The sequence below is a fragment of the Euleptes europaea genome, chromosome 3 (assembly GCF_029931775.1).
Source record: "Euleptes europaea isolate rEulEur1 chromosome 3, rEulEur1.hap1, whole genome shotgun sequence".
Classification (NCBI taxonomy): domain Eukaryota; kingdom Metazoa; phylum Chordata; class Lepidosauria; order Squamata; family Sphaerodactylidae; genus Euleptes; species Euleptes europaea.
In genome coordinates, this window is record NC_079314.1 from 70,930,869 (window position 1) to 70,956,567 (window position 25,699).

The 25,699-nt window shown below is 44.2% G+C and overlaps 1 protein-coding gene across 1 annotated transcript; it reads left to right on the forward strand.

Moving 5' to 3' along the window:
- The first annotated feature begins 349 nt into the window (after window positions 1-349).
- Window positions 350-23,699, forward strand: HELB (DNA helicase B). Its single transcript, XM_056847388.1, has 13 exons — window positions 350-536; window positions 1,957-2,313; window positions 2,467-2,666; window positions 3,575-4,444; window positions 11,241-11,397; window positions 12,681-12,822; window positions 13,309-13,430; window positions 14,373-14,457; window positions 16,201-16,260; window positions 18,946-19,192; window positions 19,852-19,986; window positions 20,804-21,247; window positions 23,610-23,699. The coding sequence occupies exons 1-13, from the start codon at window positions 350-352 to the stop codon at window positions 23,697-23,699; spliced, it is 3,096 nt and encodes a 1,031-aa protein (XP_056703366.1).
- Window positions 23,700-25,699: the final 2,000 nt, after the last annotated feature.

Consider the following 25,699-nt stretch of genomic DNA (forward strand, 5'->3'; position numbering starts at 1 on the left):
CACCATTTCGTTTAGAGGCATGAACCTTGTTTTTTTTGTTTTTTTTGTCTTACACCCTTGTATAAAATGCCTAGTAAGGTGGGCTTTTTAAGTGGGCTCTATTCCACAAAAGGCTGTGCCGGAATAAAATGTGCGCCACAAGTCTCCCCTTTATCTTTGCTGCAGCAAGGAACACTACCACGCCCACCCCTCCGGAACGGTTTAGATAGGTACCAGTTTGAAACCGCGACGCCCGAAGGAGGCCGTGGGGCCCTCCCACCGTCGACAATTTGCCAGGGTGCGCCGGGGTGGGTGGATTTGGGCGCCGGGGTCAGGCCGCCCCCTTGGGTCGCAGCCAATCGGCGGGAAAATGGCCCGACGGAGCGGCCAGGGCAGCCCAGGAGCCTGCTTCGAGCTCCGGGGCTTGTTGCTGCCGGCCAAGACCACCGATGGAAAAGAGGAGGAAGACGAAGGGCAGGGCGACGACCCGGAGCCCCTGCTTGAGCTCCCCGAAGACTCGAGCCAACTGTCTTTTTCCCAGCCCTCGCTCCGGACAGGTAAGCAACTGCCCGCCGCCACCGCCGCACGTTTCTCCCGCCTTCCCCACTCACAGCCCCTCATTGAGGCCATGGTGTGCACGAGCGCTTCTCTGGGCGGAAGTCCCTTGAACTCTGTGAGAATAACTTCCGGGTAGACGGCGCCCTTTTCCGGCTGTGCCATCGCTTGCTTGAGAGGCGGGAGCCGCAGTTGCCCAACCCTAGGAGTCCTGCAGGGGCGGGTTATCTAAGGGGCTGGGTTGGCTTTGTTCTTGGGTCCACAGCATGATGTTAATTATCATCTAGACTGGCAAACACGAGAAGTCATCAGGAAAGCATCTCCGAGGCTGCAATCCTAGAATTGATGGAAAGGGGAGAGTTCATAATTACACTCATTTGGGGAGGGGCTGTGTCTCAGTGGTAGAACATCTGCTTGGCCTGCAGAAGGTCCCAGGTTCAATCCCTGGCATCTCCAGTTAAAGGGGCTAGGCAAGTTAGTGATGTGAAAAACCCCTGCCTGAGAGCTGGAGAGCCGCTGCTGGTCTGAGTAGACAATACTGACTTTGATGGACCAAGGGTCTGATTCAGTAGAAGACAGCTTCATGTGTTAATCACAAAAACTCACTGGATTAAAAAAAAAAATCCCACTGGAATGAAAAACAACGAAGAACATTGTGGCACCTTAAAGCCTAATAGAACTATTATGGTGTAAGATCTTATACGATCCACATTGTCCTAATTTGGCAGGTTTTACACATGATAAACAATTTTTCCATGGGGTAAAAAGTCTAGGAAATGTGCGAAGAACAAGATTTCTCTGCAAAGCTCAGATGTGCACAAGATATGTAAGAATAACTGCTGTTCACAACATCAGTTGCTGGTAGATAACTCAGTCTCCCCCTCCCCCTCCATTTTTGCTGTCACAGAATAACGGCTTCTTTTGAATTTGTAATTATTGAATTCAGTAGGATGTACTTTTGAGGAAACAAAGTTAGGACTGGGCTGTGATGGTGAGTAACTGAAAGCTCGCTTTATCACACACTTAGGTTTAAAAGCTTCTCCTAATTTTTTTTTGTATTGGACATAATTCTTTAAAATTTCTGAAAAGTATAGATCACTTCCTAGCCAAATCATTGCATTTTTGTAGTGACTTTAGCAGCCTGCTATAGAACACTGAGGAGATAAACTCTACTTTGGAGAGCATCCTGTTTCCTTAATTGACAAGTTTTTAGAGATGGGAATGAACTATTGGAAATGTTAAACAGAAGACTGATTTGTGAAATGGCTGCAGATAAAAATAATTGTTGCTGCTGTCAGATTTGTTGTTGTTCATCAGGGCCTAAGATTATTGGGATTAATCTGTGATATAGCTGAAACAAAAAAAAATTAAGTCACAATATTTTAATATGTTGACATCTTTTCCCCTTCTAAATGATTTCAGTTATAATAAAAGAAGAAAAATCCCAAAAAGAATACCAAGTGGTTGGACGATTTTCATTTATTGGCCCTTGGTGGAAAGTGAATGTTAAAGTAGTGCAGGATGGATCAAAGTACAAGGTACAGGGGTACCCATCTTACATTCTACAGACTCATCCAGGAAAAAATTGGAAAGCAGTTATTTCACTCTTTTTTAAGGAATGTAAGGTTCCAGAAGAATTTAAAACAGCATTTTTTGAGTGGCTTTCTGAACGGTCTTCCCTAAACTTTAAACACCTGGAAGAAATCTTAAACCAGTTTACAGTGTCAAAACTTCAGGAAGGAAGACACTTAGACATTTTTCATTACATTAAGAACTCACGTGAGTATAAATATTTTATGTGTGATTTTTTTATTATGATAGTGGCTCACTTGCTGCTCATAATTTTACTTATATAGCACTCAGATTTGAATTTACAAAGGCAGGTTAGTTACTGTAGGTAATAACCTTTTTTCTTTCTTGTTGGCTGTATAGCTGCAGGGAAAGCTGTTCTGGTAGCCTTGGTCTTCCCTGCTATCATGGAATTCTTGCCTACTCTTCTGCCACACAGTATATCCAGTTGCATTGGGTGGTTGGACTGGAGTGAAAGCAGTGACAAAGAATGCAAAAATGGTAAACTAACAAAACTGAACACAATCTTAACAGAAGAACCATGGAAACTTGGATTCAGCACAGTAAGAAAACATTTATTGCATCTGGTATATACACTAATATAATTCAAAACCTTTTTTTGAATGGTTTTTAACTTTAAAAACGCATGGACAGAGGTGAGACTGTTGACAGGCAGAAAGGACAGTCAGAGGAAGTGCTAGCAAAAGAGGTTTTGGTTTCGAGTATCTCTTGCCAGCCATCTCTGTAGCCTGTGGAGAGTGTGACATGGCTCTGAAGAACAAGTCAGGGTGTCTGAATTAGTTTCACATGATGTAGTTGACCTACTGTGGATAATAAACCAAAATTCTGATTCTGGTTTAAGGTAGCCAAGGTAACCAGTGTTAGTGAGATGGGCTGATTTCAGACAATCAACTAACCATTGTTGGTTTAATTAAAACAGTGGATTTGCAAGTTGTCTAAGACAAGGCAGGTTCTTTAACAAATTTCTCTTTCCAATTTTGTACCTCAGCTGTGTTTAGTTGGAATCATTCAGACCTAAGGATACCCAGCTGGTACAGGAGTGCAACCTTGGTGTTTTTTAGGGTTGCCAACCTCCAGGTAGGGCCTTGAGATCTGGAATTACAATAGATCTCCAGTCTACAAAAATAGGTTCCCCTGGAGAAAATGGCTGCTTTGGAGGGTGAACTGTACGGCATTATACCCTTCTGTGGTTCAGCCTATTTCCAAACCCTCCTCTCCCCAGGCTCCTGTCCCAAATCTCCAGGAATTTTCCAACCCAGAGTTGGCAACTGTAGTGTTTTGGGAAGCAAATTGGCTGAGTGGGTTTTTGAAGGGCTTTTGAAATTGTCTGCAATTGATTGCAAGTAGTCCATGGCAACTGATTTAAGGAGACATATTTTCTGTTTTTAACTTATGTCAGTTCCCTTGGGAATGCTATGTCTAAGTAATAGAGTTTTGCTTTCTCTAAAAGCTAGTATACAGAGATCTGCAGTCTTACGTTGGTGAAGCATCTTGGAAAGCCTTCTCTGAATTCCCAGAACTTCTTGAAAAGATTCCTGATTTACAGAAAAATGCATTAATAATATATGCAAAACTCCAGAAGAGGTGTAGAGACATGGGACATACATATGAAGAACTGGATGCATTGATGCGTATGGTCCCTGACATATCCACTGAACATACTTGGCAGTCACTTACATTTATGAAAGATGAGAAGATAGTGGTGATTGAGAGAAAATTAGTGTTCCTTTACAAGCTGTACAAAGCAGAAAAAGACATTGCATTGGTTATGTATGAGCTCCTAAAGAAAACCCCGTGGCGGTTGAATGTTGATGTGACAAAGGTACTTAATAGAGGTGCACATATTAACGGTTCAAAAGGCCCAGATGAGAATAAATTAAATGAAGAAGAGGAACCTTGTGAACTGGATCATGTAGAACCTAACAGCAATTTGGATGTGCAAGAAAATATGGAAGAAACCACCAATAAAGAAATGCATGAAGCAGAACTGGATCCAGATCAGGAGAATGCAATGGAATTGATTTGTTCCAATCCAGTGACTGTCATGAGTGGCAAAGGTGGCTGTGGGAAAACAACAGTGGTTAGTTATCTTTTTAGCTATCTAAAGCAGATGGAAGTTGAAGAAGTTAGAAGAGCCTGTGAAGATTTTGAGGCAGACCTGGATACATCAGAAGAATGGAAAACTTCTAGGCCGTCTTCTCATTTGAACATCCATTCAAATAAAAGTGAATCATTAGAAGTCTTGTTTACTGCACCTACAGGGAGGGCAGCAGGTTTGTTGAGTAAGAAAACAGATCTTCCTGCTTATACTCTGCATCAGGTATGAAATATTTTTAAAGTTTTCTAGTAATCTGGTGGGATTGTTGTATAACTCAAGTGTTCAAGAAATAGCACACACAAAATATCATATGCAAATATAAATAATTTGATACTTTAGGATATTTATCATAGCATTAAAAGACTTGGAAAGTTTTGTTTCCAACCTAAAGCGTATTTTCTTTTATAGTATTTTGGCTAGGTGCCATAAGTCTTCCAGAATCTGGAAGTTTGTACCTCTAGATCAGGGGTGGGGAACCTTTTTTTTGCCAAGGGCCATTTGGATATCTTGGACATTATTCGGGGGCCATACAAAATTTATATATATAAAATAAAAAGTAATCAGCAGTGCAATGTTATGCAGGTCTACTCTAAATCCTACTCAAGTCTAGTCAGCGGGGCTTACTCATTGGAAAGTGTCAACAGGTTTGTCCTGCAGATGTCTAGGATCTTAACCAATTGGCAATCTACCCATTTTGGTCCAGAGAAACTATGAAGTACATTTTGTTTATTGAATAATTTTACATGCTGCCTGGAACGTGACTTGGATGGCCCAATGTCAGGCTGCTATCTCGGTTTCGTTATTGCCTCTGTCTCTGTGCTGTATTGTCTGCCCCCCAAGGTCGCATACCTAGGCCTGGGAACTCAGCTCCTGGGAAACTGTATTCATGCGTGTAATCTCCCGCCTTGCCTGCCTTATAATATCTCCCAGCTAGTGAGCCTCTCAGAGCTGTCATTTTATTCGTTTGCACTGTATGCCTATTTGATCAGTAAAAACCATCTGTTTGGACTCTATATGACTTTGTGGTGACTTCTGGTTCTGTGGGCCAAGGGCTGACATTATGACAGCTCTCTCTCATCTTCACCATTTTTCTAGCCAGGCTGGAGCCCAGGGGGGTTCGCCTGCCACTTGGATGGGAGCTGTGCAGCTCTCCAGGTGATCTACTACCCTGGAGCCCTTCTCAGAGGATCCTACTCTGTTACAAGACTTAATCGCTGAACTTTTCCGGACGACCCGAGAGGTTTGCCGCTTGAGGGAACTGGTACAGGCGCAGTGGCAATCTCTTACAGGACGTCTCTGGATGTTAACATCGGAGGATACTGATGCTCGTTTAGATCTTCAGGACTTGGATCAATTACTGGACGATGCCCGATTGGCGACTGAGGATTTACAAATATTAACTGGACTTTTGGATAATCTTATTTCTCGACAAACTCTTTCTACCATGGCGGGAGCCCCGCCGGAGGGTTTTTCCCTGATCCCGGATGCGGCCAGCTGCCAGGCTGAGGCCAAGCGAGTCGCTATTAGCACCGCTCTTCTCCTTGTGGAATGTACAAAGGACACCCCGGTAGCCACCTTGGCTCAAGTTTTGACCCCGACGTTTGGAGCCGAGGCATCCGCACTGGCGGTTCGAGTACAACCTCTGCTGGGCGGGGAACCTGACCCCATACTCTTGCTCCTCGAGACAGAACTTTTGCCGCGCATTACGGCAGAGGCTGCCCTAAGACTTGAGAACGCCAAAGTTCTTGCGGATCAGCAAGCCGCCGAAGCGGCTAGGGTCGCAAGAGAGAGAGAGGCGGCGGAAGCAGCCAGGGCGGCTGCAGCAAGGATTAGGAATCAGGCGAACGTGGACACGCGCCCCAAGGACTATGTACTGGGACTATCAGGTCTAACTTTTTCCCCGGCGTTTGTCCCGTCGCGTGCGACCCAACGCGCACGCCGTTTGGCTGACCGACGTCGAGACTCAGATGAGTCTGAAGACGAGGATTTATATGGGGATAGCTCTCAATGGGCCACGAGCTTCCGAACCAGTAAGCCTCATCTTACTGGTGGCCCAAGTGAGGAGGTTCATCTTTTACGAGCCCAGAATCGGGAGCTCTCCGACCGTGTTGATCGACTCCAGGAAGTAATGGAACTTATGCTTCAAGAGAACAGGCAATTACAACACACCCTGATAGCTCAGAGACAGCCCGTTCCGATACCGGGTCAGGGGGTACCCGTACAACCACCCGCTAATGTGCCTGCTCCACCCTTACCTCCTGGAGCTCCTGTTGCTCCTCCGCCCGGACCACCCGTGCAACCACCTGCTAATGTGCCCGCTCCACCCTTGCCTCCTGGAGTTCCTGTTGCTCCTCCGCCCGGACCACCCGTGCAACCGGGTCAACCCGCGCCCGGCCCTTGGAAGCAACTCAAATTGAGGACTACGTATGACGGATCTCTTGAGACTTTGCCTTGTTTCTTGCATCAAGTGGACAGTTATATGCGAGAACAAGGTCAACTTTTCCCCACGGAAGATAGCCGGGTGCGGTACGTAGCTTCCCTCCTGACAGGCAAAGCGGCTGACTGGATGGTCCTCCAGTTTGACACCCGCTCTCGTGCGATTCGTTCCCTCAACAACTTCATGACTGCCCTGAGAAGGAGGTTTGAGGACCCCTTCCTGGGGGAAAGAGCCAAAACGGAACTCTTACAATTAAAACAAGGCTCTGCTACAGTTCGGGAATTTGCCGATGAATTTCAGCGACTGGCAAGTAAAATTGTAGGCTGGCCCGAGACCACCCTAATCCATCATTTCAGGGAAGCCTTGCATCCTGACATTCTGAACTGGTCTTACATGCGGGGCGATCCCGATACCCTCGAAGGCTGGATCCTATTAGCCGAGGAAGTGGAAAGCCGCCGCCGCTTTATTTCTCTCGTACGTCAAAAACACAAGGAGAAGGGCACCCAAAAGCCTCAACCCAAGGCACCACTGCTCGTCCCACGAAATCCCCCACGTCCGCTCCAGGAACGTGAAGCCCGATTTCAAAGGGGTGCCTGTCTTACATGCGGAGAAATGGGCCACTTTGCAGCCGTTTGCCCAGCCGCCACCGCAACAGACCGGAGTTCCCGCCCCTCCTACCCCTCCGACCGCTCAGCCGCCTGCAGTCTGCGCGCCGCCGCACGTAAGCACTAGCCCTATAACTGTTTCTCAGATCTCCATGACCGACGGGGGGGCTCCCTCCAAAATCCCCATCTCCGAATCCTTTTTAACTGTCCTTCGGGACCAGTGCCTTTTAGAACGTTCCGCTCATACCCTACCTCCTGGTGTTTTGGAACAAGGGGGGTCCTGGTACAAAGACTCAAAATTGTATGTACCCAAAGCTCTCCGGAAAGACGTTTTACATTTAGCTCATGGAGCCAAAACAGCTGGGCACTTTGGGTTTCTGAAGACCCTTCACTTATTGCGCAGACAGTTCTGGTGGGGGGGAATGCGTTCCGACATTGACTCCTTCATCCGCAGCTGTCCCGTTTGTGCCGCTGCGAAACGATCGCAGGGCAAACCCCCGGGACTGCTACAACCTCTTGAAACGCCCAGCAGACCTTGGGAAGTGATTGCTATGGACTTCATGACTGATCTCCCTCTCAGTGGGGGTAAAACTGTGTTGTGGGTTGTTACTGATTTGTTTTCTAAGCAAATACATTTGATTCCATGCGCAGGGATCCCCTCTGCTCAGAAACTGGCCCGCCTCTTCGTGACGCATATCTTTCGTTTACATTCGTTTCCGCGTAAAATAATTTGTGACCGCGGAAGTGGTTTCGTTTCTAAGTTTTGGAAAGCTTTCCTCAAGTTGGTGGGGGTGGAACAGGGATTGTCTAGTGCATACCATCCTCAAACTGATGGTCAAACTGAACGTGTCAATGCTGTACTTGAATGTTATTTGCGTTGTTATGTTAACTACCACCAGGATAACTGGGTGGAACTGTTACCTTTAGCAGAATATGCCTACAATAATGCCATGCATCAATCCACAGGTTTTAGCCCGTTTTTTGCTGTGTATGGACAAGATTTCAGTCCCATCGCTCCTACAGATGATGTAGAGGGGGAGGGGAACCCCGACATTGCCTCCTGGGCACACGCCCTCCGTACCACTTGGCCCTGGCTCGTTAGCAACCTCGACCGGGCCAAACGTAAATACAAAGCGCAAGCTGACAAACATCGCTCCCCCGGGGGTGATCTGCAAGTGGGTGCTTTGGTTTACCTTTCCACCAAAAATCTCCGTTCCACCCAACCGTGCCATAAGCTCAGCGCCAAATTCATTGGCCCTTTCCCCATTACTCGGGTCATAAACCCTGTCACAGTGGAACTGGCTCTCCCCAAATCCTTGAGGCGTGTGCATCCTGTTTTCCACATAAGCCTCCTCAAACCCCATGTTGCTTCTCCACGATGGCATCCGGACCCACCGCCTGCGCAACCCATCATGGTGGGGGGGGAAGAACACTTCGAAGTCTCCAAGATCCTTGACTCCCGTATTCACCATGGCAATCTGCAATATCTAGTTCGTTGGAAACATTTCCCCCCTGCCTATGACGAATGGGTGCGCGCACGGGATGTCTCCGCCCCCGACCTCGTCGACGCCTTTCACATTGCTTACCCGAACAGGCCAGCCCCCTTGCGAACTGGGAGGGGGCCTTGAGGGGAGCAGAATGTCAGGCTGCTATCTCGGTTTCGTTATTGCCTCTGTCTCTGTGCTGTATTGTCTGCCCCCCAAGGTCGCATACCTAGGCCTGGGAACTCAGCTCCTGGGAAACTGTATTCATGCGTGTAATCTCCCGCCTTGCCTGCCTTATAATATCTCCCAGCTAGTGAGCCTCTCAGAGCTGTCATTTTATTCGTTTGCACTGTATGCCTATTTGATCAGTAAAAACCATCTGTTTGGACTCTATATGACTTTGTGGTGACTTCTGGTTCTGTGGGCCAAGGGCTGACACCCAGCCTGATCTCATCAGATCTCAAAAGCTAAGCAAGGTCGGCCCTGGTTAATATTTGGATATGAGACCACCAAGGAATACCAGACTTGTTATGCAGAGAAAGGCAATGGCAACCCACCTCTGTTCATTTCTTGCCCGAGCCAGCAATGCCGTGGATTGAATTTAGAAGGGTACAGATTGGGGAGGGGCACAGAGTACACAGAGAGAGATGCTTCATGTTTGGTAGTCCATCCTGCACCGGGGACCTTCTGCATGCCTAACAGATGCTCTACCTCTGAGCCACAACCCCTGCCAAGCAGAGGCTCTACTCCTGATCCACAGCCCTTCCCAAGCAGTTGCTCTCCCCGTGATCCACAGCCCCTCCCAAGCAGATGCTCTCCCTCTGATCCACAGCCCCTCCCAAGCAGATGCTCTCCCCCTGATCCACAGCCCCTCCCAAGCAGATGCTTTCCCCCTGATCCACAGCCCCTCCCAAGCAGATGCTCTCCCCCTGATCCACAGCACCTCCCAAGCAGATGCTCTCCCCCTGATCCGCAGCCCCTCCCAAGGAGATGCTCTCCCCCGATCCACAGCCCCTGCCAAGGAGATGCTCTCCCCCTGATCCACAGCCCCTGCCAAGGAGATGCTCTCCCCCTGATCCACAGCCCCTGCCAAGGAGATGCTCTCCCTCTGATCCACAGCCCCTACCAAGAAGATGCTCTCCCCCTGATCCACAGCCCCTGCCAAGGAGATGCTCTCCCCCTGATCCACAGCCCCTGCCAAGGAGATGCTCTCCCCCTGATCCACAGCCCCTGCCAAGGAGATGCTCTCCCCCTGATCCACAGCACCTCCCAAGCAGATGCTCTCCCCCTGATCCACAGCCCCTACCAAGGAGATGCTCTCCCCCTGATCCACAGCCCCTGCCAAGGAGATGCTCTCCCCCTGATCCACAGCCCCTCCCAAGCAGATGCTCTCCCCCTGATCCACAGCCCCTGCCAAGACGCTCTACTGAAGCGTGCCAGCCGGGAGATCCAGCGGGGAGGGGCTGGCCAGGGGGCCTGCCGGCAGCCGCTCGAGAAGCATGCGCCAGCCGGGGGTTCAAGCAGGGAGGGGCTTGGCAGGGGGCCCTCTGGCTGCCGCTCGGGAAGTGTGCTCCAGCCGGGAGATCCAGCGGGGAGGGGTTGGCCGGGGGGGGCTTCCGACGGCCCCTCGGGAAGCTTGCTCCAGCTGGGGGTTCAAGCGGGGAGGGGCTTGGCAGGTGGCCCTCCGCAGGTGGGCCGGGGGCCGGATGAAATGATCCCGCTGTCCGTAAACGGCCTGCGGGCCGGAGGTTCCCCACCCCTGCTCTAGATCCTGAGTCCAGACATTTCTCTTGGTCCATGCCCTGTAACTTTTTATGACAAGGTTACACACCTACAGCAGTTATGAAATTGTGTTATTATCCCAAGTTGAGTGTGCTGTCTTTGCTTTTCAATATGCCTGATGAGACTGGTTGGACAGTTTTATCAAGATGTTGGTTTGAAATAGTTTTAAGCAAATTTCTAACTTGCTTGCACAACAAAATGGGGAAAATAAAGTGGTGCCACCTTAAGAATACTATCCTGGGAGTAAGTCACATTGGCAGTGAAAGACTGAGCAACAAGTTTAGCTAGTTTTTTTAAAAAATCTGATTGTGCTATAGAACGGATTGGCACTTAAGAGAAGAGGCTTGGGGGACCATCCCCTGCAGGACCAGCTCCAACCCAGAACTGCCATCCCAGGCCAAAATGAGAGGCAGGTACAAGCTGGAGGCACGGGAAAGGAGGGCTTGCCATGGCAAGGGACACGCTTGCTCAACCTCATGCCTTCTGGGCCTTGCTGAGGCAAGGGGTGGGATGCACCCACCCGGCATCTCCATAGTACGGAACTGTCCCAGCCACCCAGCTTGGTCAGGCACATCCTGCTTGGGGCTGGACAGGCAGCCTCTTCCTCCTTTGTGAGATGGGGCTGGGGGCAGGGCCCTTTTCCAGGGCCACCCCCCCCCCCATCCATCCCTGATTGTACTTAATGTAAAATTTATATGATGTGCTTTCAGGTTGTCTACAGCTATTACTCTGGGGCCAAACCATGGAAGTTTTCTAATGTCAAAGTGTTGGTTGTAGATGAAGGAAGCTTGGTGTCTGTAGCTGTTCTTAGCAGAGTCTTAAAACTCTTATTCCACAGTGCTCAACTTGCAAAGCTTGTTATTCTTGGTAAGTATAAAGCCTTGGTTAAAAATCAAGACAAACTTGAAATGAGAATAATATTTCATATTTCATCCAATTTATACGATGTCCTTCTTTGGTTCCTGCTACTTTCATTGAGATTTATGGAAAGAGATTACGTAAAGAATATATTGCTGCCCAGCCCTTGAGAAACAATCTAATTTTACAAACTAGTATCCTGACACAACTTTTACTCACTAATTTGTGCAGATGATCTAGTATTGGGACCAGATTTCTCTGGCCTGGCAGGAGATCAGTTGTGCACTGATTTTTATTTTGTTCTGATATGGACCCATCCTTATCAAGCACACACCTGTGTCAAAGGGATTAGGTTTAGCAGCTTCTGGCCATGTTCACAATTCCAGAAATCTTACTTGTAAAATAATCTCTGAATGCATATTTTTAAGAAGCAATAAGGGAAATCGTAAGAAGAACTTCAGTTTATATAATGTTCACTTTAATTCTTGAAGGCTACTTCCATAAATTCCTTCAAGTCAAAATTGCAGCCCTCTTTTAGACTCTGAAATCTCACATGTAGAGGGAGAGCAGGATTGGTAGGGCTCTGTTTGATATTCACATGTTCAGTTTCATATCAAGTGGTACAGTGAAAGTTTTGTTTTCTGGCACTCATGGGAAGTGAGTGTTGCTGGTTGATCAAATGTGCTGGATACTCAAGCTTATTGCTCTGCCTCAGTGCCTAGCAGAGGAATCCACAGTGATCAAACCCCATCCCATTTGGAGTGCCATTGGCAACAGCCTCCATGCCAGTTAAGACCTTTCCTGGGACCCTTTCCCCTGAACCGTAGAACCATCCTATGCAGCAGGCAGACAAGCTGCCTAGGGGCCCTCAAGCAGAGCTGGTTCCCAATGCCTCAGGGCAGGGTGAGGGGAAAGGAGGTACTTCGGGATAGTGTCAGCTGGCAGTGCTGCCTGTCAAAAGCCCAACAATAGCTGGAGACATCAGGCTAGCCAGCTGGAGAGATGTGAGTGGGCCATGTGTGTGCCCAGAGACACGTGTATGGTGGCTGAAATTGTCCTCTGGGCAATAGTGGCTAACTGAACGTTCTGGATAATCAAGTGCCAGACAGTAAAGCTTTTAAAGGTAAAGGCAGTCCTTTTTACTTTACATGATATTAGTCTGCTTTCTTTCTAAAAAGAAAAACATGACAATCAGATTTGGAGGTACTGAGAGAACCTAAGCATGGGACTGAAATGCACTTAACAATAATGGTTCAGTGTGACTATTGAATATAATTTTGCAATTTTTGTAGGTGATATTAGACAGTTACCCAGTATTGAGCCTGGTAACATGCTGTGCGATGTATTTGAGAGTCTGAAATCAAGAATTTGGTCAGTAGAGCTCAGAACTAATCACAGAGCCGAGTCGCAGTTAATTGTGAATAATTCAACAAGGTAGGATTTTTAAAAAATCTCTTTGGTTACCAGAACTTGCTCTACAGCATGTAAGATATTACATTCCCAGTTACTTTGTGGTGGCATTTGTTTGGACATTTTTCACTCTAGGATGCATATGATTGCTCAAAACCCTCCGCTTCACACTGTCATTTGTATTGGCGAGCAGCATTTCCTCAGTAAGTGTGTGTGTGTGTAAAAACATAAAACCACAGCCAAACATTTTGACTGAAGCTTTTTTTTAAAAAAATTAAACAGTCCCAGTACCCAAATTCTGAAGACCTAACTGTTGCGATTGGTCTGTATGATTTCTGTTGTACATAATGTGCAATGGGGCAATGTCCTCTGAATGTATTCTTAAGCACAAAATGAAATTATGGCACATTGGGTAAAACATAGAATGATGTACCAGGATGACAAAAATTCTGCCTGGGCAGCTGTGGCATCTTTATCATTCAACATTTCCCCCCTTTTTCTTGGATCCAGAATCTCTAAGCGGGTGTACCCAGAGTTTGATGCAGTTCTCAGAAGTTCTGACCAGAGTAAAACCTGGCCAATGCCAAGTCCAGAGAAAAAATTTATTTTAGTTGTCCTGTCTTCTAAAAATGGTAAGTGTTCAGCATTAGTGAGATCCGTGTTAAATAGTGCACTTATGCAAGATATGCTTAGTTGACACTGATTCAGTTTTAGCTTCTGCACAGTACGGGAGTAGAATGCCTTCAGCACTGCATGTGTTTGCATGACGGATTTTTTGTTTTGTTTTAACCAGGACTCTTGTGAACCCTCTGCTGTGTGTTAAATTGACCAGAGAGCAGAATGTACTCTTGATAGTTAAAGCATAAGTAACCTGTGTTAAGTGATCCCCAGTTCAGTTGTTTTGCAAGAGTACTAGCTGGCCAGTAATTGTCAACTAGAAATCAGCCAGTGGTACGTCAAGTGGACTCTTGCTTAACTTCCGCTTTCTCCTGATAGTTCAGTGGCAGACGGCTGGCCATTTCTGGTGGTCAAATTGAGTGCTGCAAGCGTGTGGTGGTGGAAAGCTCCATCAAGTCACAGCTGACTTATGGCGACCTTGTAGGATTTTCAAGACAAGAGACATTCAGAGGTGGTTTTCCAGTGCCTGCCTCCATGTCACAACCTTGGTATTCCTTGGTAGTCTCTCATCCAAATACTAGCTAGGGCCAGCCCTGCTTAGCTTCCGAGATCTGATGAAATTGGGCTAGCCTGGGCCATCCAGGTCAGGGCACTGGAAGTGTAGTTATCCTAATAACTTTCGGATGTCATGTAATTGGTGCAGTTTATCTGCCTTTGTAGCAAAACATATTTCTAATTTATTGTTTCCCATGGTTCAACATTTCTTAAATCTTTGCTCCAGCTCTAAGACTGCCTTGCAAGAGATTCATAAAAGAGTGTTAGTTGTACTTCCAAGAGCTGCACTTGCATTGTTGCAAGTAGTTACAAGCAGCTGACATTATCATGGTGAAATATCTTTTTTATTATTATTATTATTTTGAACTTATGCTTTGTATTTGTTATGTGTTTGTAATCAGACTTGGAGCCTGCCATAAAGTCTTTGCTTAAAGGAGGACCAGGGCTTGAAGATGCTGAACAGTCACAGTTCATTTCTTTTAGAAGGTAATAGTTGTTTATGTAGACATGAAGAGCTCTCCTGGCTATGTGCTAAAATTAGAACTGGTGCAGGTATGCCTGTTCTTCAGATAAAGAGTTGGGAGCTAGCTGCAGGATCAATTGCTTTCTGTCCTTGTTCCTCTCCTTACGCATGGAGGTTGCCCCCATTCTCCTCCTCCTCCATGACATTATACCCCTCTGAGTTCCTGCTTCTCCCCAGGCCTCACCCCAGATCTCCAGGAATTTCCCAATCCAGCACCATGCAACTGGGCCATAGTTTTCCTGGGCAGAGGCTACTGGGGAAGGGAAGGAGGCAAAGATGAAAACAGATTAAGGTAGGTTGGTTGGGGGGGGAGAAGGAGAAAAGGAAGCAGGGAAAGGGAGAGGCTGTGGGGATTTTTAAGGGAGGAAAAGAGGAAACAGAGTGGGGGGGAGGGGAAAATGAGCTCCCCACAAGTCCTTGTAGGCCCCTTCTTGTAATGACTAATACCAATTAAAGGCGATGGAGTAGGGGAGGGAATTTTAACATAAGGGAGAAAAGGTTAGCAGGGAGGAAGTGTCACCCATATAGCCCAGATGCTTAACAATGATTAAGGAAGGGACTCTTATGCACCTGTTAGACCTTAACGGTAGTACCGTCAGCAAAATCAGAAGGGTAATGAATAGCGCATCTGGTTTTTTTCTTTATCATATTCTCCAGATTGTTTTTTTCACCACCAAGGACTGAGTGTTGCAGAAGATGACAGTGGTGTTGCTGTGTAATTATGCATCTCCTATTCCATTATGCAATTGGCTAAAGTAAAAAATCCCAACTATCCTGTCTAATCCAGAGAACAGCCAGTGTATCATACTTTAAGTGTGTATCATACTTTAGAGTGACCAAGGGATGGAACACGGGGTGGGGATGATTGGAGCTATGCAGATAGTGGCTGGCTTAGTTTATAATGTTTACCATTGTGTTCTATGGGATAAATTAAACAAGTTGCAGACAGCTCCTGAGTATGCCTGTTTTAATGGTAGTACCGTCAGCAAAACCAGAAGGGTAATGAATAGCAGCACTTCGAATGAATGTCCTTCGCTGTTAAGGGATCCAACTAAAGCACTGCACTTGTAAATAAATGTAAAAAATAAATAAAATTGAGGAAAAAATTGCTACGTAGGGGAGGAGCAGTGCAGACACAGAACCCTGGCAATTACAGGCCCTCTCCATGTGCATACACCTTGCCTCCCAAGATAATGCTGGGCATATAACAAATGTTAGGTGTGGATCACAGGTGTTTTCTGATCTCATTTTGTATTATTCCTTAAGTCATAAAGTCTTCCTGTTCCTTCCCTAATAACAATTTCGGTATATATTGTTGGCGTAAATAGCTACTCCTTTCTTTGAGCAGCAAGCTTCAGTTCAGAAAGAATGGTGTATTACTGAGGGTTCTAGTAGTAACAAGAACAGCTGTTGGTATAAAGAAATTGAGGTAAAGATCTATACCAAACCTCAGTTCCTGAGGGCTTTTTTCAGGGTGCTGTGTGGTATGGTATACCTTGTTTTAATTTCTCAGTGGCAGCATTTCATTGTGCAAGTTTTTTTTCTGTTTGAGCAAGAAATAATCTATTTAAATATAGCAAGTGGTTTTTTTTTAGAGGTTGGTTAAAGACTGCATTTAACAACAACTATTATTCTGAAATGTTGCATGTGTGCTTGTGTTCATAATTAAACTGAATATGGTGTTGTTGTTTTCCCCCATGTGTTAGGGACGATTGTAGCATCATCAATGAACTCTGTTGTCAGCACTACTCAAATCATCCAATGCGGTATGGATCTGTTCAGGTTTTATCTTTTACCACTATTTGTGTTGTAAGCCAGTAGCGCAAGGAAACGTTCTACCTGCAGTAAAGGGAACTATTTTAAACTTCATCTTCATAGATACATTCAGCTCCCTAAATTTGTACTTTACAATTGGCAATCGCCTCACAAGAGCGCTTCTATTAAATGCAGGGGGCAGGGAGAGGAATATACTCCATCATTTTGTAGCAGGTCCTCACTTGTAAACACAATTTAGGAAGATGATTTGTGATCACGCTCTTGTGTGGGGCTTGAGATGCCATGGGGAGAGGGGTTTCAGAAGTAGTGATAGTAAAAAGGATACTTCTTCCCCACCTTCTAGAAATTTTCCTTATCCTCTGTTAATGGTAATGGTATTTGTAAGGAGTTCAACCAAGCACAAGACATCAGTTGTGCTGTGTTATCACACTGTAGAATGAAAGAGAAAGATCACCGTTTGAGCCAGTAAGGGTAAGAAAGGACATATTCTAATTTAAAAGAAAGGCCCTAGATTTGCACTAAACTTTATATTTTATCTTCCATATCAGTTATGACGCACCCCCCTTTCAACCACTTCAGTGTCCCACTCACTCAGCCCGGCCGTATATGCTGAGGGGAAAAGTGTTGGCCTGAGTATATTTATGAGGAGATTATTTTTCTTTCTCCTCCAGTCCCACACCCGTATTTACCTCAGTGAGAAATAGGAGACAAGAGGCTTTTCAACTTAAATAGACAAAACAGGGAAGTTTATTAAAGAGAATTTACAGAGATTGGTTTTTAAGAAAAGGCAGAAATTTGGAGGGAAAACTCAGGTCAGTTGCTTCAGAGAAATAGCTTAGATGTTTCCTTCACTCAAGTTCCTTCAGTTCTCAGTTTCTAGCTTATTTCTACCTCTCAGAACTATTATTCAGACGTTCAGACTCTCAGTCTGTCATTCAGCTTCAGACTCTCAGACTCTGTCCCCAGCCTAGCTCTCTCTGACTACCCCACCTTAGTGGCTATAATCCTCCACACCTTCCTGCTACTGGAATAGCTCTACCTCAGAGACTAATTCCCCTTGTGACTTGAGAATGGGCCCTCTCTAACCCAGTTCTCACTCCTGTCACTACCACAGGTTGTGTGTGTCAATAGCTTTGGCTTTCACTGAACCCTCAGGTTCACAGAGTATAGTCTCGCTTCTTCTTCGTCTCTTCACCCAGCTCTGAATCTATCACAGCCTTCTCTGGCTGGTCCCAAGCTTCGAATGCTTTCACAGCCTCCTGTCAGGCTGGGTCCCAAGCTTCGAATGCCTTTTGTCTCTCAGAGCTCAGGGTGTCAGCTCTCTGGCTCTGCACACTCTTGGTCTGTCAGCTCTTTCTGCAGATTAACCCCTTATCCATCACATCAGTCATCAAAGCTTTCCTAACTTGGCTTTGAAGTTGGGACCTTCCATTCGGAAGCATGTTTTAAGCAGCACTGAAACAAGTAAGAATTGGATAAAAGATTACCCTACAGGTGTATCTAGAGATATTTACAGAAGTGCACTGGCTGCTATTTAATCTGATTGGCTGGTGCAATTTATGTGGTTTTGTCAGAAGATAGCAAATGGCATTAAAAAAAATGGGGCTGAGAATAAGTGGTAGCCAGTGAAACCAAAGGGTACCAAATAGTATCAAAACCATGAAAACATTTGATAAAGTTAGTGTTTTCAGTAATCAGTTCTTCTGTGTCATATTCGCTAATTTCAAAGAGAAAATTAAAATGAGAGATATATGGTACATTCCCAAGTTTCTGGTCAGCAAACAGCTTCATATTAAAGCCCCATCATCCAACTTATCTATGTCTGCAGCATAATTTTACAGATCTGCCTCATATCCAAAAATGCTGCGAACAGGACTACTGTTCCCCCTATGGCAAGGCTACCCCTTTCCATCCTATTGGCTTGAGATATCGTTGTGGATTGAAAGTGTCATAACACTCCTGCACACTGTTAAAATCCAGGGGACTTTACAGTCCGAGGCCTTAATTGTGATTCTAGCTCTAATCAATCACAGGATAGAATCCTGTCCTTTCTCCAGCCAGCTTTGGTTGGCATACATGGTTCTTCCATTGCTGTTTCATCCTCACCACAATCCTGTGAAGTAGTTTAGGCTGAAAGAGGGTAAATGGTCAGAGATCACTCCGTGAGTTTTATGGCTGAATGGGGATTTGAGCACAGGCCTCGACTGTTCTGTTCTGGCTGTCTAGCCGTTCGGCCACTCTGGATTGCAATAAACAAAGTACAATGTTTAGAATCCAGGAGTTTGTCAGCTTTTTGACCTGAAAAAATTTGTTTCAGAATGGCTTTGTGTTTTGCTGTTTTTAATTGAGGTCCTGAAGTTTGGAAGCTATACTTCAAAATGTTTTTTAAATAGTGAAGATATAAGAGGCTTATTAGGGTGGTTCATGGAATTTCTGAAGAACTTTCTATGAGATTTCAGGGGTACACTCTTTGAAGCTATTTTCCTTTGTGCTGATGTGGTGAAGTTGCTGAATGTATTACAGAACCCCAATATCTTTTGTGGATTTTTTTCCACTGATGCCCTGTAGGAAAACTGGGAAATACTTTTGGAGGGTGTGTGGATGTGTTGGGGTTTTTCTTTTTGCAATTATGAATGCTGTAAGTGAATCTTCAATATGCTTCTCTTTTCATTCAGAGATCATAAAAACCAATTACAATTTCAGTGTGGTGATAAAATTAGTTCCACAAGGAATGCATACATAAGAGATCTTCTTCCAACTGATAAGACTTGCACAAAGAATAATAAAGATTCTGGTCCATGTGTTTGTGACATGTGCTTTACAAGAGAAGATTGCCTTTCTGGACGGACTGCACCTTCCCATGAAAATGAAGCTACTGATTATACACGCTTGTGCAACGGAGACATATTCTTCATTGAAGAGGCATGTGCTTTGTAACTGATTTCCAGAATCTCTTTTGAAGCAGAAAAACACCTTTGTTGTGTCATGTACCAAGAAGCAATTACAGGGCCAAACAAGATCTGTCACTGGGTGTGACTTTCTCCTCCCCACTGCCCCTGCTGCCCAAGTTGCACCCTGAAAAGCTACTCCTGGCGGCTGCAGTGGGGCTAGGAACAGCATGAAAGGGGAGTTGCTGCCAGGGGGGAATCAGTGCCTGTCGATTTGTTCAGGATCCAACCCACAGTGAGGAAATATTCTGCACTGCATTACTGTTTAAAATGTCTGCTGTTATTAAACTTCATTCAGTAGTATTGGTCTGCTGGTTGCCCTGCTTACCTGTTAAATGTTAGGAATCAGGCACAGAGGAAGTATTGCTGTTCTCCAGGTGCTTAGCAGCAAGCAAAGCACCATGGCAAGGAAGAAATATTGTGCAGCTGCTGCTAGCACTCTGGCCCATGTGGTTAAGGCATCCTGCTAGGATACATTCCTGCTGGAGGTAGATAGTTTTAAAAAAATTAATTTTCTTCTGCATCTGTTTTGGAATCATGAAGGGCAACTCTTGGGTAAGGTCTGAGTTGGCTGATTTACTGAGTACTCGCTATTACCTAATAAAGCCTTGTGTTTGTATATTGTGTTTGTAGGACCGAGAGGTTGACAAGTGTCGCCTCCTGACCATTAGAAGCACTGATGGATCTACATACACCCTGCTTTATCGAGGTCTCCTGAGAGTCTGTAAGATACAGCATGCCTGGGCCAGAACTATTCACACATTTCAGGTAAGAGAGATGGTAGTTTTAATGAAGTTCTGCCAACCTAAAAAAATGCTGCTTGTCACATGCAACATATTGGGAGTAATTTTATAACATCTGTGAGGTGAAAACATTGTAATTTTTTGACTTAGATTACTGTGGGAAGCCTAAAAGGCATCTTCTGTAAAGCTTGATTGTGATCCAGTTATGTCATAAAGTTAGAAATTAGTCATCCATTGTGAAAAGGGTCTTTAAATTTAGAAATGGTTTTTATGGGAGCAGTGATTTTGCCTTTAGATGGCATGTGATGGTTAGTGTGCTGTATTGGGGCCTGGGGGGGGGTCCCACATTCACATCCTTATTGAGCTATGAAATGTCACTGAATGACCTTTGTCCAGCTATACTCTCTCTGCCTAACCTACTCCACAGGCTTATTATGAGGACAAAATGGTGGAGACAGAACCATGCATGCCACCCTGCGCTTCTTGTAGGAAGGGTGGGATAAAAGTGTATAGTTGATAGAACAACGGAGAAGCCAAAACGAGACAGTATAAAAACCTTATCTGGTGCCTTACCAAAAACACACTTGGGCCTCTTTTTAAAAAATCCTGGTAAATTAAATGGGCAGATGCAAGCTTTCCGTTTCCATCTGATTTATTTGCTTTTGTGATTAAAGTTACTTAAAGTTTGTAAGACCAGTGGCAGCACTTGATTGTTTGCTGCCTTGGGACTCCAAGCTGGGTGGAAAGGCATCAAAAAAATGTTCTAAATAAATGGATAAGCAAGAAGGCTAACTGGCTTGAAACAGGTTTGTCCAAGAATTCTTTCTGAATACTGTTTTCAGGGTTCTGAGGAGAAGACCATTGTTTATGTCGTTGGAAATGCTGGTCGCCAGAACTGGCAGCATGTTTACACAGCTGTCACTAGAGGACGTAGCCGGGTCTATATTGTCGCTGAAGAAGACAACCTCCAAAAAGCCATAGCTACCAAAGAGTTCTCCAGAAAAACTTACTTACGAAAACATTTGCAAGATGCATTGATGGGAAAAATTGATTCTTTTGAGGAAACGTTTTCTTCTCAAAGGAACATGCAGAGTGAAGAGGACAGGATTTATGATTTTGCTACTCATGCTGGAAATAATTGTATTAACTGTGAGCAGTCTGCAGTTTCTGATGAAATTAAAGATGACAACAGATGGAGAACTGTTGAGCTGACTGAAATGTCACGTCACCCAAGTGGGCTTAAAAGGCAAAGAACCTTTCCAGAGGACTCTTCAAGCCCCTCTCAAGTAACTTTTTAAAGAAATTTATTTAGAAGCAAAGGTTATAAAATTTTACCTGTGCAATTTCTTCACTTGTAGAAATCTTTATAAGTTGTAATGTGATCTTTGTGGATATTAGAGTCCAGTCATGCCCCAGATCGGTAGGCTTTTAATGTTTCACAGTGATGGTCACCAGCATGGTGGTGTTGGCACTGGAAAAATGTCTCCTCATGAAGTTAGAAATGTGTAAAAGCACCACTCATGTGCTGCCTGGATTGCGCAGACGCTCCCTTTGCATAACTTAAAAACCTGAGAGGGAGCAGCAGTGATTCTCCATGAAGCATTGCATTATCTCCAGGCAATATAGGAGATCAGTGCTTTTCATGTTACTGAGGTGACTTTCATGTGGGGAGGTGGGATGCACAAAAGTAGTCCATAACTTTGGGCCTCTCCTTGAAATGTAAAATTTCTGGAAATTATGAAGTCAAAGGAGGGGGAAAACCTGAAATTTTGAGAAAAATGAAAATATATGCAAACCTAAATTTCTTTTTCTGATTTAATAACATAAAACACATCATTTATAACTTAGCATATAAAATTGTACTGGTTGGCATATGTATAGAATGTCCTCATTTTTTATAAGAAAAATTGCAAGTGTACCCAGTACTTGAGAGTGAGTTTCAAACTTCTGCAGCCTATTTTATCATAGCACAGGTATCCTAATGTTTGCCATCTGAGAGGTAGGGAAAATTAAAACTTTAAGGTAGAAAACAAATTCTTTAGTGAGCAAAAGAAATTGTAGTATTTGGATAGAAACACTCGTAGTCACAAGTGGGATGTGTTAAACAAATTATAGCACATAAACTGTTGCCGAAATTAATTTTTTAATTGTATACTGCTACAGTATACATCGGGATTATCATTATATAATCTGTAGATTCTTACATAAAAATTTGCATACTATATATTTTGAGTAAAACCTTGTCTTTCATTACACTCATTCCGAAAGGGAAAAAAACAAACACTGGAGCTTTTTCAGTGTTCTCTTAGGCTTCCCAGTTTTTCCTTGCAAATAATGAGCAAGTCCATCAGATTTTTTCATGATGTACATGTTGAATGAGTGAAATCCTAAACCACGTATATGATTCTAAGGAAGAGTCTTAACTCAAGTTTTAAAATCCTCCTTTTATCCTAATATGTATTTATTTATTTTATGCCAATAAAGGTTTTGATATTGATATTGAATGAGTGAAATGCTTTTTAAGACAGTTTTTCTCACTCAAAAAGAAAATAATTCATAGGAGGTTTTTCCAGTTTCAATTTCAAAAATTTCCCAAGTTTTAATGGAAATTTTTTTTTTTAAATGGAGGGAAGGATTCCCCCCTTGAATTTTTCCATTTTTTCCCTAAGCCTTTACATTTTTATCCTCTCTGTATGTTTAATGCAATGCCATGCAGAATTATACCCTTCTATGCCCATCAACTTTAGTGGACTTACAAGGGTTAATTCTGTTTAGGATTGCAATGTTAAGAGTGCAGTCTAGGCATCACAGTGTGGAGACTGAATTCTATAGGGGAATAGAATTTGACCTCTTGTACACATGAAGCAGTGCCTTGGAATCCCTAACGTTTCAAAGTCTGCAGTAAATACATTTTGTGAGCCAAGAATTTTTTGTGTGGAAGCTCGGTGCTTCGGATAGCTAAAAAGCTTTTAAAATGCCGAAAATCCATGAAACTGATTATAGGCTACATTACTGAGTAAACCCAAAAGAATTCTGTGACTTCACACACAAAATAAATATGGCATTTATGTCTCGTTAGAAAGTACAAAGATCATCAGGTTGGGCACAGCAGTAACTGGGAATAGTTGCAGGTTCGTGAAGGGGCTGTGGTGGCATTTTTTGTCTCACCTTGGCAAATAAATTTGTGACTCAAGATGGCACTGAAAGCAGCAGCTCAGGAAGTGGCATAAAGGTGGGGGAAACTTGTACTGTGAAGGCATTATATGATATGGGGAGAAACTGAGGTGAGATTGCTTATTTCAGCTTCCCTTAGCACATACTTTGTACAAATTACATTCATTAAGATCCACAAAAGTATCAATACTTTTATAAGTTAAGTTTATTGACAGCAATGATGGTCCTCTTTTGGGGGGATTTCTGCTGATTCCTCCTTTAAAAAATGTATTATGAATGTTAAACTTTTATTCAAAAATACACAGTATACAGAAAAAAATTACATAAAATAACTAAACAATGACGCTACTTGGTGAGATAACATAACTTAGCCAAAATGGGACTCCAAAGCAACCTACACAGAGATTAGGTTATTAAACTCAACCAGCATTACTTCTTCATCTCATTGTTGTTCCCTTTTTGGGCATGTCACAGATAATGGAAGACAACTCCACACCTGGAATTAACGGACTTCAAAACAAGGCACTGGAGGGTACTGTTCCTAAAAAACCTTTTCTATTGTAACAAATCTGTCATCTGGGTATGTGCTTCCTTTTGATTTGTTTCTACAAAGCATGCCTCCGAACAGAAGTATAATGCTAGGGGATGAGTTGTCAGTTTTTAAAAATGGATTTTTCAGCATAAAAGGGCAGACTTTTTTGTTCAAAAAAGTTATTTTAAAGAATTCAAATAGTATTATTTTTAATACAGTTATTTGCATCTCAGAAATTTATAATAGTAATCACCATAGCAAGCTTTTTATCTATTCTTACCAAGTATTGTATAGGGTATGCTATAATTTATGTTAAGATATATTATTATGATAATCACCATCTAATGTATTACAATGTTGTTGCCAATAGGTGGTGTCGACTTCTGCAGCTAGTATTCTGAAGATGTTACCAGAAGTTGTATGGAATAATTTGCTCCTGGTGAGAGTTTACATACTAAAAAGGATATGAGAATGTTATACGCTGGCTTTGTCGGAGGACCCCTTTCCCTAAAAGCAGCAGGGTATTATTGACAAAAATAATTTCATTCCAAGACAAATTATGTTTAACATTGTTTCTGCTTAAATGCTGTGTGTGTGAAGTACTAGTTTTAGATGAGGATGAGAGAAACTGTACTCACAGAACTCAATGTTAGACATGTATTTTCCCAGTCCATTCAGGGCTATGTACTCAGAAGCCAAAGTTATGCACTGTTGTCCTTCCTTGGATCTGGGCATAAAAATAGTTAATCTTGGTCTTTTAAAATCTGAAAAGCAGGGGAGCTTTGAGACCTGTGGGAGGGAAATCCCATCTGCCTCCTACTTTCCCCCAATTTCTCCAACTCCCTGCCTTATCACCACTTTGTCTCTCTTTTCCCATCCATCCCCATTTCCCCTCTGTAGTTTCTCCATGCCAGGCTGTTGGGGATGCTAAGCAACCTCAGTGTGTTTCCCAAAATCTTACAAGGCTTATCCATATTTTGGCTGACATTCTCCCAGTTTGGGGGAGATTTTGATCTGCTTGCTCTCTAAAATATTTTGGGATTTTTCCTGCAAACCAGGTTTGCCAAAGTATCTCCCCTTTCTGTACCCGGCCCCATTGTGCAGGTTTTTAATCTACACTCTTGGGGACAAGATCAGAATGTATGTGTAAGAGGTTTGTATGTGTATTAAAAGACGGGCAGCCCAATCCTGAAGGGGGGGCAGATCCGTGGCGGCTGGGAGCAGCGCAGCCACGTTACCTTCTCAGAGCCTTCCTGACTGCCATGGAGGCAAAAAGAGACAATCAAAAATTTTAAAAACAAAAAGGGGGGATCTTCCATTGCCTACAATGGGGCTGCACCACTGAAAAGGTGGCACAGACCCACCTCCGCTCAAGGGGACATGCCTGGGGCGAAAGGGCTGTGGAAGCTGCCTTCCGGGAAGCTGGTGGCGGGGGCTGGCAGTGCCTGGATGCTAGTGTGTTTGCCTTACCATCGTAGGTGCCACCTTATTTCGTGATAAAGTGGAACCTATGCTGGCACGGGGTCACGCCGGCTCCAAAGGCACTTTGCCCCCCCCTTCAGGAAATTGGGACATAAGCTTGGTACATAAGTCATGACAGCCCCTCACGTTCACTGAGAGGGCACAAGGCGGGAGATCAGGAGCGAGCAGTGGCCCCGCCTGGCCATCTGCAGGCGAGGCTGTACTTTCTGAAATCAGCGTTGTAGATGACAGGCAAGGAGAGTTTGCACAGCCATTCTTCCATGTGTGCTTAAGTAAAACTGTCTTTGTAAATTGTAAACGCAGTTTCTAAATCTTTCTCAGTTATTTGCATTTTAAATGTGAGACCTGGATAATGTAAATTATAGAGAATGATGGATAATTTCTTGAGAATGTTTCATTAACTGGACAGAAGTCAGCATCAAAAACACAACACATGCAAATGCTGCAAGAATATCATCGTCTTTAAATCATTGTTTATTTGGGTTTTTTTACATTTTCCATACAAATTTTTCAACAGTTTGAATTCCCAGAAACCATACATAGACGATAA

Excerpts from the sequence above, each read along its gene's own strand:
- HELB (XM_056847388.1), top strand. The coding sequence starts at position 350 with ATGGCCCGACGGAGCGGCCAGGGCAGCCCAGGAGCCTGCTTCGAGCTC. Across the intron at positions 2,314-2,466 it reads TCATTACATTAAGAACTCAC|CTGCAGGGAAAGCTGTTCTG; the intron begins GTGAGTATAAAT and ends TTGGCTGTATAG. Across the intron at positions 19,193-19,851 it reads ACATATTCTTCATTGAAGAG|GACCGAGAGGTTGACAAGTG; the intron begins GCATGTGCTTTG and ends TTGTGTTTGTAG.